At 42.0% G+C, this 11609-nt stretch overlaps 1 protein-coding gene across 1 annotated transcript; it reads left to right on the forward strand.

The window, feature by feature from the left end:
• The first annotated feature begins 8668 nt into the window (after window positions 1–8668).
• LOC135973412 (uncharacterized) lies at window positions 8669–11182 on the forward strand. Its single transcript, XM_065556491.1, has 2 exons — window positions 8669–9618; window positions 10613–11182. Exons 1-2 carry the CDS (start codon window positions 9042–9044, stop codon window positions 11086–11088), a joined length of 1053 nt encoding a protein of 350 aa, XP_065412563.1. The 5' UTR covers window positions 8669–9041; the 3' UTR covers window positions 11089–11182.
• Window positions 11183–11609: the final 427 nt, after the last annotated feature.

Genomic DNA, 11609 nt, shown 5'->3' on the forward strand with positions numbered 1-11609 from the left:
GAATCAATGGGGAAATTACTGTCATAAGAACCCGATTCAGAAATCAGAGTATGAACAAGTGTCTTGGAGTTTGTCACAGATCTTTTGTGTGTCTAAAAGTCTTTTTACATGACTTTATCTTGCTTCCCAATGACTGCAATAAATTGCTTCCAGGAAGGATTCTGAGGGATTTAAATTATTTTTCACAGGACAGAACTACTTTGTATTATTATTTATTATACATTAAATAATTGATTTAAAGTGCTTATTATATATGATTCCTTATGTATTATCCAAGAATGGCACACAAGTCTAGGGGAATACTGACTTGGACTTGCATAGTCATTTGCACAAATGTGGATCCTGCTGTTAAAAGTAACATATAACATCAGTCTTCAGCAAATGGTTTTTCATTTGTAAGTGTTTCCTTGTTGGAAATATCACAAGACTGTTCATGCTGCGAAAAATACCAGTCTCCTGAGGTTTTGCCGATTTGTATTCAGAATTAGATGGTATTTGGAAAAGAATGCAAATTCTCCCAACACTATGTATTTCAGAGGAAGAACTTACAAGTTTGGTTGATAATAGTGTTGATGTAATACACTTAGACTATTGTAAAGCATTTGACTTGGCATCACAAGACATTTTGATTAAAAAATTAGAAAGATATAAAATTAAAATGGCCCGTTAAATTGATTAAAGTCTGGCTAACTAATAGGTCTCAAAATATAATTATAGATAGGGAATCATCATTGAATGGGTGTGTTTCTAGTGGGGTCACTCAGGGATTGGTTCTTGGCCCTATGTTATTTAACATTTTTATTAATGACCTGGAAGAAAAAAATAAAATCATTGATGATAAAGTTTGCAGGTGACACGACAAACTGGGGGTGGGTGGGTGGGGTGGTAAATACTCAAGAGGACAGGTTACTGACACAGCAATCTGGGTTGCATGGTAAACTGGGCATAAGGGGAAATACATCTAAATGTTAATGTGTACATCTAGGAATAAAGAATGTAGCCATACTTATAGGATGGGGGACTGTATCCTGGGAAGCAGTAACTCTGAAAAAGATTTGGGGGTGGTGATGGATAATCAGCTGAACTTGAGCTCCCGGTGCAACAGTATGGCCAAAAGGACTAATGCAATCATGGGATGCATAAACAGGGGAATCTTGAGTAGGAGTAGAGAAGTTATTTTCCCTCTGTATTTGGCATTGGTGTGACTGCTGTTGGAATACTGTGTCCCATTCTGGTGTCTGCAATTCAAGAAGGATGTTGATAAATTGGAGAGGGTTCAGAAAAGAGCCACAAGAATGATTAAAGGATTGGAAAATGTACTTTATAGTAATAGACCCAAAGAGCTCAATCTAGTTAGCTTAACAAAGAGAAGATTAAGGGATGACTTGATTACAATCTATAAGTACCTACATGGGGAACAATACTTAATAATGGGCTCTTCAGTATAGCAGAAAAAGGTAGATACGATCCAATGGCTGGAAGGTGAAGCTTGGAAAATTCAGATTGGAAAAAAGCATACATTTTTAGTGGTGAGAGTAATTAGCCATTGGACCAATTGACCACGAATTGTGGTGGATTCTCCATCAGTGACAATTTTTAAATTAAGATTGGATGTTTTTCTGAAAGATCTGCTCTAGGAATTATTTTGGGGAAGATCTATGGCTGGTGTTATACAGAAGGTCAGGCAAATGCTCACAATGGTCCCTTCTGGCCTTGGAATTGATAAATCTTTTAGGGTGTAGTCTTGTATGAACTCACATAAGAAACACAGCCTGAAGGAGCACTGACTTTTCATATTATATATCAGTGTCTTGCTTCTAGTAGTTGATATTTCTGGGAGAGATACCACCATGCTGAAGCATCAGATATAATATGCTAGTGGTTCCCTCATCTCTTGTCGCCTAAAAGCAGGCCTATGAATAAGCTTCCTATTTTTTCCTGGGCAGAGCAAGGTCCAAATCAAAGTCTAATCAAGTATGAATGTAATTTTAGCTTACAATATAATTTTACCTAATAAAGGGAGAGCCAAAACTCAATGATTAATTGCTATTAAACATTTCTCAATTTCCTCCTCATAATCAGTTAACTGACCACAGAGTAGCAAAATGGTTCCCCAAATAGATGGCTGGATTTGCCAGACTGCTCATCAGAGATTCTTGCTGTAGACAGACACACACAGGCAATGTTACCATGAAGGCCTAAATACATCTACCATGCAAAAAAGATTTGTCCTTGATGTTAAAAATTCTTGAGGGTGGAAGTGCTCCTTTCCCAAGTCGCATGGTAAATGTCCTACAGTGAAAAGAACGAAGAGTCCTTGTGGCACCTTATAGACAGTGAGGCATCTAGCTTTCTGTGTATTCCCTGATTTCTTTGCAATGCCAGAAGTACAACCACAATGTGATTTATATGAATAGGAGAAAAGGCTAAAGAAAGAATGAGTGAATGAGATGGAGAGGAACAGAAAATAAGAAAAATATGTTTTCAATTAGGAGGAGAAAGTGAAAGATACATTATTCATAGTAGAAGAAAAAATAATCACAGGTGTAGCCCATGTTGCATATCCAATGCAGTAACTTTTCTTCTAGGTCATTTATTGTCGTAAGGATCATAGATATCACCTGTGTGACGGATATATGGATGTGATATGGGTGATATCTGTGCTTTGAGTGACCTCGAAGAAAAGAAATATATGTGTGTTTTATCATAGAACTCTGGGCAAGCAGCATGACAGAATTCTTTCAGATGCAACTGCATACAATAAAAGTCAGCTTCCTGACAAAAACCTCTCAAACTGCATCTATAACAAATGCACAATCAACAGTTAGTTATTGGAAATGACATAAGTAAAGGATGCAGAAATACCAAGGAGAGGAACATAGGAAGGCCTTGTTTTTCTATTACACTAGCAATTAATGGCCTCAGCTGAGATTAAGGTCCCATTGTGCTAGGCACAATGCAAACACATAGTAAGGGACTGTTCCTTCCCTGAAGATTATACAGCATAAATAGACCAGGAAGACTGAAAGGAAGTATTATTAATTCTTTTTTTTTTCAGATGGGGAGCTGAGGAGAGAGAGATGGTTATTTGCCCAAGTTGTGGGGAAACCTACACCAAACCTAGGTCACCTGAGTCCTACTCCAGTACTTTAACCACAAGAGCCTCCTGGATCTCAGTCATCTCAGCTCTGATCAGAGAAACATTGTTTGGGATTTTTCTTCCTTTCATCTAGAAGGGAATTCTGTAAGTGAGAGTCAGCACCTCCAAATTCACTCACATTTGTAGTTCCAAATTCACACATGTAGAAATTGGGGAAAATTGTTCCATGAGACCATGAAGAACCATAAAAGGTTGTTTCATTCTATACAAAACTCATCATTTATTGCTGTTTCTAGCAAGAGCCCACAATCTTCATCACAGCATTCCAACATGCTTTAGTTGACACTAATGTCATTTGTGACAGAAGTCTTGAAAAAGGTGCAAAAACAGCAAAACAGCAAAGTTTAGATCCAGATCCAGCTCTGAACCTAACCAGATTTAAGGGCTTTCATATCTTCAGTTCCACTTCAGAGCCATTTCTAGACTAAATATTGTAATGTATGCAAAAGGATTTACTGGATAGGGACTGTCATGAGTTCCTGAAAAATAAAATCTTGCATATCTGTTACCAATTTATTGGATGTCTTCACATTCTACAGAACAACCTTGTGATTCTAATAGGACTTAAGCAAAGGTTTAACTTTAAGCATGTGTCTATATTCCACCTTTCTCCAGCAAACACGTAAGCAATTTCTTAATTTTAAGCATGCTCTTAAGTGATTTACTGAATTGGGTGCTATAGACCCAATAACCTGCTCTTTTGCTATATTCTTGCCCGAAATGAGAGTGTACTATTTCATTTTTGTGACTAATTCCTGATAAGCTTATAATATTCTGCAAAAATGAGTCATGTGGTTATTAGTGACTTTACAGAGCACCATGGAACCTGTGGATAAGTTGCATTTGTGAATTCTGCTCTTGTGTGGGCCAAAGGTTGCAGGATTTTTTCTGTTCACCTTTCTTCATATTTCATTACAACTAAGCCAACCCACTTAGAAAAAGTAAAAACACCGTGAAGCTTCATTCAAAATTCAAATCAAGCATTTTTAAAAATATGAATGTTTGGTAATTTTTTTACCCTCCCCGACCCCTTACACCTTTGAATTTCCTAGTTCTGGAGGGAACTAGAAGTGCAGGTGCAGAAATACATCTTTCTGAGCCAGCCAGAAATCTTGAGACAGAACTTATGAAATTTTCAACCCACAGTTGAAAGTATCATCCAAAGTTCTTGGTAACCCTTCCCCTAAGCATTCAAATTGTGGATTACACTGGTCTACAAAATTTTTGAGAAGTCATTTGCTTCAAAGATAAAATGTGCTATTTATTATGTATTTCGATGTGCTGAATTCAAATATGACAATTAAAACAACTGATTGGCTACTGTTTCTAAGATATTTAAGTTTTTACATTTTATGTCTATGTATATTGTGTGGATAGTAGAGTTTTAATCATAAATTGTAAACCTAGGTCTTTTCATGTGTTTATGGTTGCTTTACATGATAATATTTCACCTGTCCTGTTTATGTAACACTTTAAAAATCAGCAAAAGGGTTATATAAATAAAATTTATTATGAAACAAAAGGCAAAAAACTATTCTGTACATAGTTTAGTCCTATTCCGTGTCTACTCGACGCTTCTTGGCTTGTCTCTTGTATTCAGTCACTGTCCAGCAATAGTCTGCAAGCATTGATGGGCTCCATTTGCCCTGATAGCGTTTCTCCATTGTTGCAATGTCCTGGTGAAATCGCTTGCCGTGCTCGTCGCTCACTGCTCCGCAGTTCGTTGGAAAAAAATCTAGATGAGAGTGCAAAAAATTTCTCTTTAGTGACATGTTGCAACCAAGGCTTTTGTATGCCTTGAGGAGGTTTTCCACCAACAACCTGTAGTTATCTGCCTTGTTGTTTCCGAGAAAATTTATTGCCACTAACTGGAAGGCTTTCCATGCTGTCTTTTCCTTGTCACGCAGTGCATGGTCAAATGCATCATCTCGAAGAAGTTCACGAATCTGAGGACCAACAAAGACACCTTCCTTTATCTTAGCTTCACTTAACCTTGGAAATTTTCCACGGAAATACTTGAAAACTGCTTGTGTTTTGTCAATGGCCTTGACAAACTTTTTCATCAGACCCAGCTTGATATGTAAGGGTGGTAACAAAATCTTCCTTGATTCAACAAGTGGTGGATGCTGAACACTTTTCCCCCCAGGCTCCAATGACTGTCGGAGTGGCCAATCTTTCTTCATGTAGTGGGAATCTCTTGCACGACTATCCCATTGGCAGAGAAAACAGCAGTACTTTGTGTATCCAGTCTGCAGACCAAGCAAGAGAGCAACAACCTTCAAATCGCCACAAAGCTGCCACTGATGTTGGTCATAGTTTATGCACCTCAAAAGTTGTTTCATGTTGTCATAGGTTTCCTTCATATGGACTGCATGACCAACTGGAATTGATGGAAAAACATTGCCATTATGCAGTAAAACAGCTTTAAGACTCGTCTTTGATGAATCAATGAACAGTCTCCACTCATCTAGATCGTGAACGATGTTGAGGGCTGCCATCACACCATCGATGTTGTTGCAGGTACAAGATCACCTTCCATGAAGAAGAATGGGACAAGATCCTTTTGACGGTCACAGAACATGGAAACCCTAACATCACCTGCCAGGAGATTCCACTGCTGTAGTCTGGAGCCCAACAGCTCTGCCTTACTCTTGGGTAGTTCCAAATCCCTGACAAGGTCATTCAGTTCCCCTTGTGTTATGAGGTGTGGTTCAGAGGAGGAGGATGGGAGAAAATGTGGGTCCTGTGACATTGATGGTTCAGGACCAGAAGTTTCATCCTCTTCCTCTTCCTCGTCTGACTCAAGTGAGAATGATTCTGGTGCATCAGGAACCGGCAGTCCTTCTCCGTGGGGTACTGGGCGTATAGCTGATGGAATGTTTGGATAATGCACAGTCCACTTTTTCTTCTTTGACACACCTTTCCCAACTGGAGGCACCATGCAGAAGTAACAATTGCTGGTATGATCTGTTGGCTCTCTCCAAATCATTGGCACTGCAAAAGGCATAGATTTCCTTTTCCTGTTCAACCACTGGCGAAGATTTGTTGCACAAGTGTTGCAGCATATATGTGGGGCCCACCTCTTGCCCTGATCTCCAATTTTGCAGCCAAAATAAAGGTGATAGGCTTTCTTAACCATAGTGGTTATACTGCGCTTTTGTGATACAAAAGTCACTTCACCACAAACATAGCAGAAGTTATCTGCACTGTTCACACAAGTACGAGGCATCTCTGCTCACTTTGGCTAAACAGAAATGTGTCCCTTTGCAAAATCAAACACTGAGAAATAAGACAGTACAACACTGTATGATTTCTAGAGCTGATATAGGGCAATTTGTTCAGCAGAGTGATGTAAGCTTCAGTATGATTGCATCATCCATGACTTCTAGGAATAACATGATGCAATTCAGATCATGTATGACGCAATACCAGCTTCAGATTGCATCATTCATTGTTTTGCCTAAAAAGCAAGTACTGTCCAAACCCAGTCATAGATTTATTCATAGATCCAGTCAAAGATGTATTTTAGTCAATTCTGGTTTAAATTGAGATCCCTTCCCTTTATAACTCACTTATCCTTCGCCATTCCCAAGTCAAGGGTCGTATATACTGACCCAATAGCATATCTTGAAAACTAGAGCCAATCAACAATTTTAAGCATCATTTTAGTTCTCAGTGACCCAGAATTAGTAAAGTTTGACTACATTTATTTCAGAAGCATTTTGGCTGTAGAGCAGTGTTATCAATCCAAACTGCATTGACCCTTGGAACTTTTCATACCTGCCCATAAGTAATTAGATCACAGCGCATAATGAAACCACAATTAATGCAAGCCGAATTCCTTCAGGAAAGGATAGGAATGATCTGTCAGGAAATAAATAAATATATATATAAATAAATGATTAGGCTGCATATTAGACCAACACAAGTTCAAATACAAAGAGCATGAAATTGTGCAAGGTCTTATCATAAGCTCAAAAAAATACTGTCGACTTAAATAATGGATTCTTCTAAAAACAAATGTAACACATTAAAAAGGACTGACAAAAAGGAATTGTACTGGTGCCTCTAGCATCACTATATTTAAAAGTCTGTCTCTGTCAGCATTTCCATTATAGACTCCATTGTAAGTCAGGCAGATAAATTCACCTTGGGTTAAAACTTGCCAAAAAAATGTTTCAGGCCAGAAATAATTTATTTTAACACAGTTTAAAATAATTCTGCTCAGTCATTTTGAAGTTAAAGGAATATTTTAAATTTGGGGTTTTGTTTTGTTTCTTCCTTGCTTTTAGAAGAGATACATTAATCTCAAAAGACTCAGCTTGGATGAGATGCCAAAACCCGTGTAAATCTTTTTCTTCCACATTTAAACCCATATAACCATCCCTCCCCTTTTAGAAATGTATTACAAAGTCCATCTTCCAGACCCCTACACTGTCATAGTCTGAATTGTCATTACTGTAACTCTGATTTTAGTTTGAAAACAAATTTTGTTCTTTAAACAGAGGAAACTATGATAGCTGCATTTTAGACTTTTCTCTTTTTTTGGCTTGCTATTTTTCTCCGTTGTATAGATTTTTCAGGGACATTAAGGATTGCAGGGGACTGGATTAGAAAACGCACTTACTTTCTCTGTCAGAAATGCCACATCATAGTTTCCAGATTGTAGTCTTGATCTTCCTCATGTCACAGAAAATTGGCTACAGATCAAAGCTGTACTGCAAAAGGAGGCACTCAGTTTCCAGCTTACTTCCCCATGTAAGAGGGTGCATTTCCCAGATGCAGAAGCAATAATGTGTGTGGATTATAGATGCTCTCCAAAGCCAAAAGAAGGCAAAAGGGAAGTGATACTAATGTCAGTAAAAACATGTCTCTTGATTGCTTCTGCCAGTTACTGAGCGGCAGAAGTGATTTCAGGTTGTAACCAGGCCAGGGTTTGGAAATTCTTTTGGCCTGCAATCTAATGTAATGCAGGTAAAGTAATGAGTCAGACTCAGTAGGCCTTTCAGTGGGCAAAATGATCAAGGGCTGTTGCAGTGACTAGCTGCTGCTACCTAAAATGAGGATGAAGCAGGAGTCCCAGCACAATCACTAGCAGGCCTTCTGAAATACTGCTACAGAAGTTGCCAGTCTTAAAATGTCGATGGTACAACCCATGGGTTAAATAAGTGTTTGACAGTTGTTAAAAACAGCAAAGCTGGAATAAATTGCTCAAATTGGGGAAAGATGATCTTGCACAGTGCAGCAATAAACAATGAAAACTCAATGTTTTCATTATAAACATTTGAGAAACAATACCCACTAGATGAATGACATAGTAGCTAGGTAGACCCTGGGATAATGTGGCCATGGTAAGGTATACCACATTAATTATGAAGGAATGCTTGAAAGCAGTACTGTATCATCTCTCAATAATAGTCATGGTTCTGCAAACACTGCATTACTATTATAGCCCCTGATCCTCAGGGCCGGATTAAGACCTTTAGGCCTGGTCTACACTAGGCATTTATGTCGAAGTTAGCGCCGTTACATCGAATTAACCCTGCACCCGTCCACACTGCGATGCTATTTAGTTCGACATAGAGGTCTCTTTAATTCGACTTCTGTACTCCTCCCCGACGAGGGGAGTAGCGCTAAATTCGACATGGCCATGTCGAATTAGGCTAGGTGTGGATGGAAATCGACGCTAATAGCTCCGGGAGCTATCCCACAGTGCACCACTCTGTTGACGCTCTGGACAGCAGTGCGAGCTCGGATGCTCTGACCAGCCACACAGGAAAAGCCCCGGGAAAATTTGAATTTGAATTCCTTTTCCTGTCTGGCCAGTTTGAATCTCATTTCCTGTCTGGACATCGTGGAGAGCACAGCAGCACTGGCAACGATGCAGAGCTCTCCAGCAGTGATGGCCGTGCAGTCTGTGAATAGAAAGAGAGCCCCAGCATGGACTGATCGTGAAGTCTTGGATCTCATCGCTGTGTGGGGCGATGAGTCCGTGCTTTCCGAGCTGCGATCCAAAAGAAGGAATGCAAAGATCTACGAGAAGATCTCTAAAGACATGGCAGAGAGAGGATACAGCCGGGATGCAACGCAGTGCCGCGTGAAAATCAAGGAGCTGAGACAAGGCTACCAGAAGACCAAAGAGGCAAATGGACGCTCCGGATCCCATCCCCAGACATCCCGTTTCTACGAGGCACTGCATTCCATCCTCGGTGCGGCCGCCACCACTACCCCACCAGTGACCGTGGACTCTGAGGATGGGATACTGTCCACGGCCGGTTCCTCGGACATGTTAGGGGACGGGGAAGATGAGGAAGGAGATGAGGAGGGCGAGGCAGTCGGCAGCTCTCACAACGCTGATTTCCCCGACAGCCAGGATCTCTTCATCACCCTTACAGAGATCCCCTACGAAGCGTCCCCAGCCGTTACCCCGGACACAGAATCTGGTGAAGGATCAGCCAGTAAGTGTTGTAAACATCTAAACATTTATTTTTAACAAAACAGGAATATTAACAATTAAAAGAATGGGTTGTTCATGATTAGTGTGCCCTAGGCGCTTAACGGTTTAGTAATGGGCAGTGCAAGTTTTGAAAAGAAATCTAGCAATGTCCGGTTTTCAGTGATTGTCCTGCACAAGCCGCTCTACTGTTTATTCCCTGCTACTGCAGCTACAGTAAAATGCGGTCAATATGTCCGGGGATAGAGCAGTAATCCTCCTGGGACATCTCGATGAAGCTCTCCTGGAGGTAATTTGAAAGCCGTTGCATGAGGTTCCTGGGGAGAGCGGCCTTATTGGGTCCTCCGAAGTACGACACGTTGCCGCGCCACGAGATTATCAAGTACTCGGGAATCATTGCTCTGCACAGCAGGGCGGCATACGGCCCTGGTCTTTGGAGGCTTTCCCGGAGCATTCTCTCTTTGTCGCTCTCGGAGATCCTCATCAGGGTGATGTCGGCCATGGTGACCTGCTTTTAATTAGGTAGGGGAATGTTAGTGTTGGGACTGCTTTCCCGTTCCTTTACAGAACTGTAACCGCTGGTTTGCAGCCACGCGGTGGAGGCGGGAGAGGGGCAGCCGAAAGGGATCGTTCCCGGGGACAGCCGCGAGGGGGTGGGACAGGGGCAGAGTTCCCGCTTGCCGGATTGCTGGCAGCAGGGACTGACATTGCTTTAAATGTGAAATGAGGCCAGTGGTAATATAAAAGTTTTAAACTGCCACAAGTGTACGGCTTACCATGTCTGCCTGCAACAGAAATTCCGTTGTGCTGCCACGCTTCTCAAATGTGCTGTTCAAGACCCCAGGCACTGAATGCGAAGGCCGAGAATTCGACCTTGTGCTGAGTGCGCATGTGAAAGGTGCTGTGCATGGTCTTGTTCACAGAGAAAGACTATGTTCTTTGTTCACAACTACATTTATCTTTCTGAGGAATTCACTCCCTTTTTCCCATTTCCACAGCCCCATCTGCGACTGTCTCACAACCTAGCCTGGAATCACACTCCCAGAGGCTAGCGCGGATTAGGCGTAGGAAGAAGAGGACACGGGAGGACATGTTCTCTGAGCTTATGGCCTGTTCCCAAGCCCAGGCAGCACAGCAGACCCAGTGGCGGGAGAACTTGACCCGAATGCACCAAGCCAACATGGATCGGGAGGAGAGGTGGCGGCAGGAAGACCAGCAGGCGACTCAAACGCTGCTTGGACTACTGAGGGAGCAAACGGACACGCTCCGGCGCCTTGTGGATGTTCTGCAGGAACGGAGGCAGGAGGACAGAGCCCCGCTGCAGTCCATCTCTAACCGCCCTCCCCCGCCACCAAGTCCCATACCCACCTCACCCAAAGTGCAAAGAAGGAGAGGTGGCAGAGTCCCTGCTAAGTCTCACTCCACCCCTGCAGAGAGCTCTAGTAGCAGAAGGCTCTCATTTCCCAAAATTTGAAAAGTTCTTTCCTTCCCGCCTGACACAAGCCCACGTCCAAGTTTCACCTCCCAATGCCATGTGTAGTTGATAATAAAAAATTCGTTTCTGTTAACTACTGTTTCAATCATGTTCTTTTGGAGGAGGAGGGGAAAGGGGGTTCGTAATTGGACAGGACAGTCTCCTTTGGCAGGGTACATAGTCGGGGGCAGGCACAGCAGCAGGGCACATACACAGTGCAGTGATGCAGTGACTAGTTACCCCGGTTAGTCTGGGAGGTTGTTTTCATGTTATGTTGGGGGGGGGGGTTGCTCTGTGACTTTGTGGCGGGGGAGGGCAGTTACAGATCTGAAGCGCCGGTCCTTAGGCAGGATCACAGAGCTACACAGCATGGGATCTGTAACCGTCCTCCCCCTGCCACAAAGTCACATAGACCCCCCCATACACACAGTCCCAATCAGGAGGGGTGACAGGCTCCGTTGAAACAAGCATCCCACCGCAGCGGAGCCTGTCAATCCTTGAGTTTAGAAGCTGCATTCGCG

Source organism: Chrysemys picta, chromosome 9, assembly GCF_011386835.1.
Source record: "Chrysemys picta bellii isolate R12L10 chromosome 9, ASM1138683v2, whole genome shotgun sequence".
Taxonomy (NCBI): Eukaryota; Metazoa; Chordata; order Testudines; family Emydidae; genus Chrysemys; species Chrysemys picta.

Excerpts from the sequence above, each read along its gene's own strand:
- LOC135973412 (XM_065556491.1), top strand. The coding sequence starts at position 9,042 with ATGCAGAGCTCTCCAGCAGTGATGGCCGTGCAGTCTGTGAATAGAAAG. Across the intron at positions 9,619-10,612 it reads ATCTGGTGAAGGATCAGCCA|CCCCATCTGCGACTGTCTCA; the intron begins GTAAGTGTTGTA and ends CCATTTCCACAG.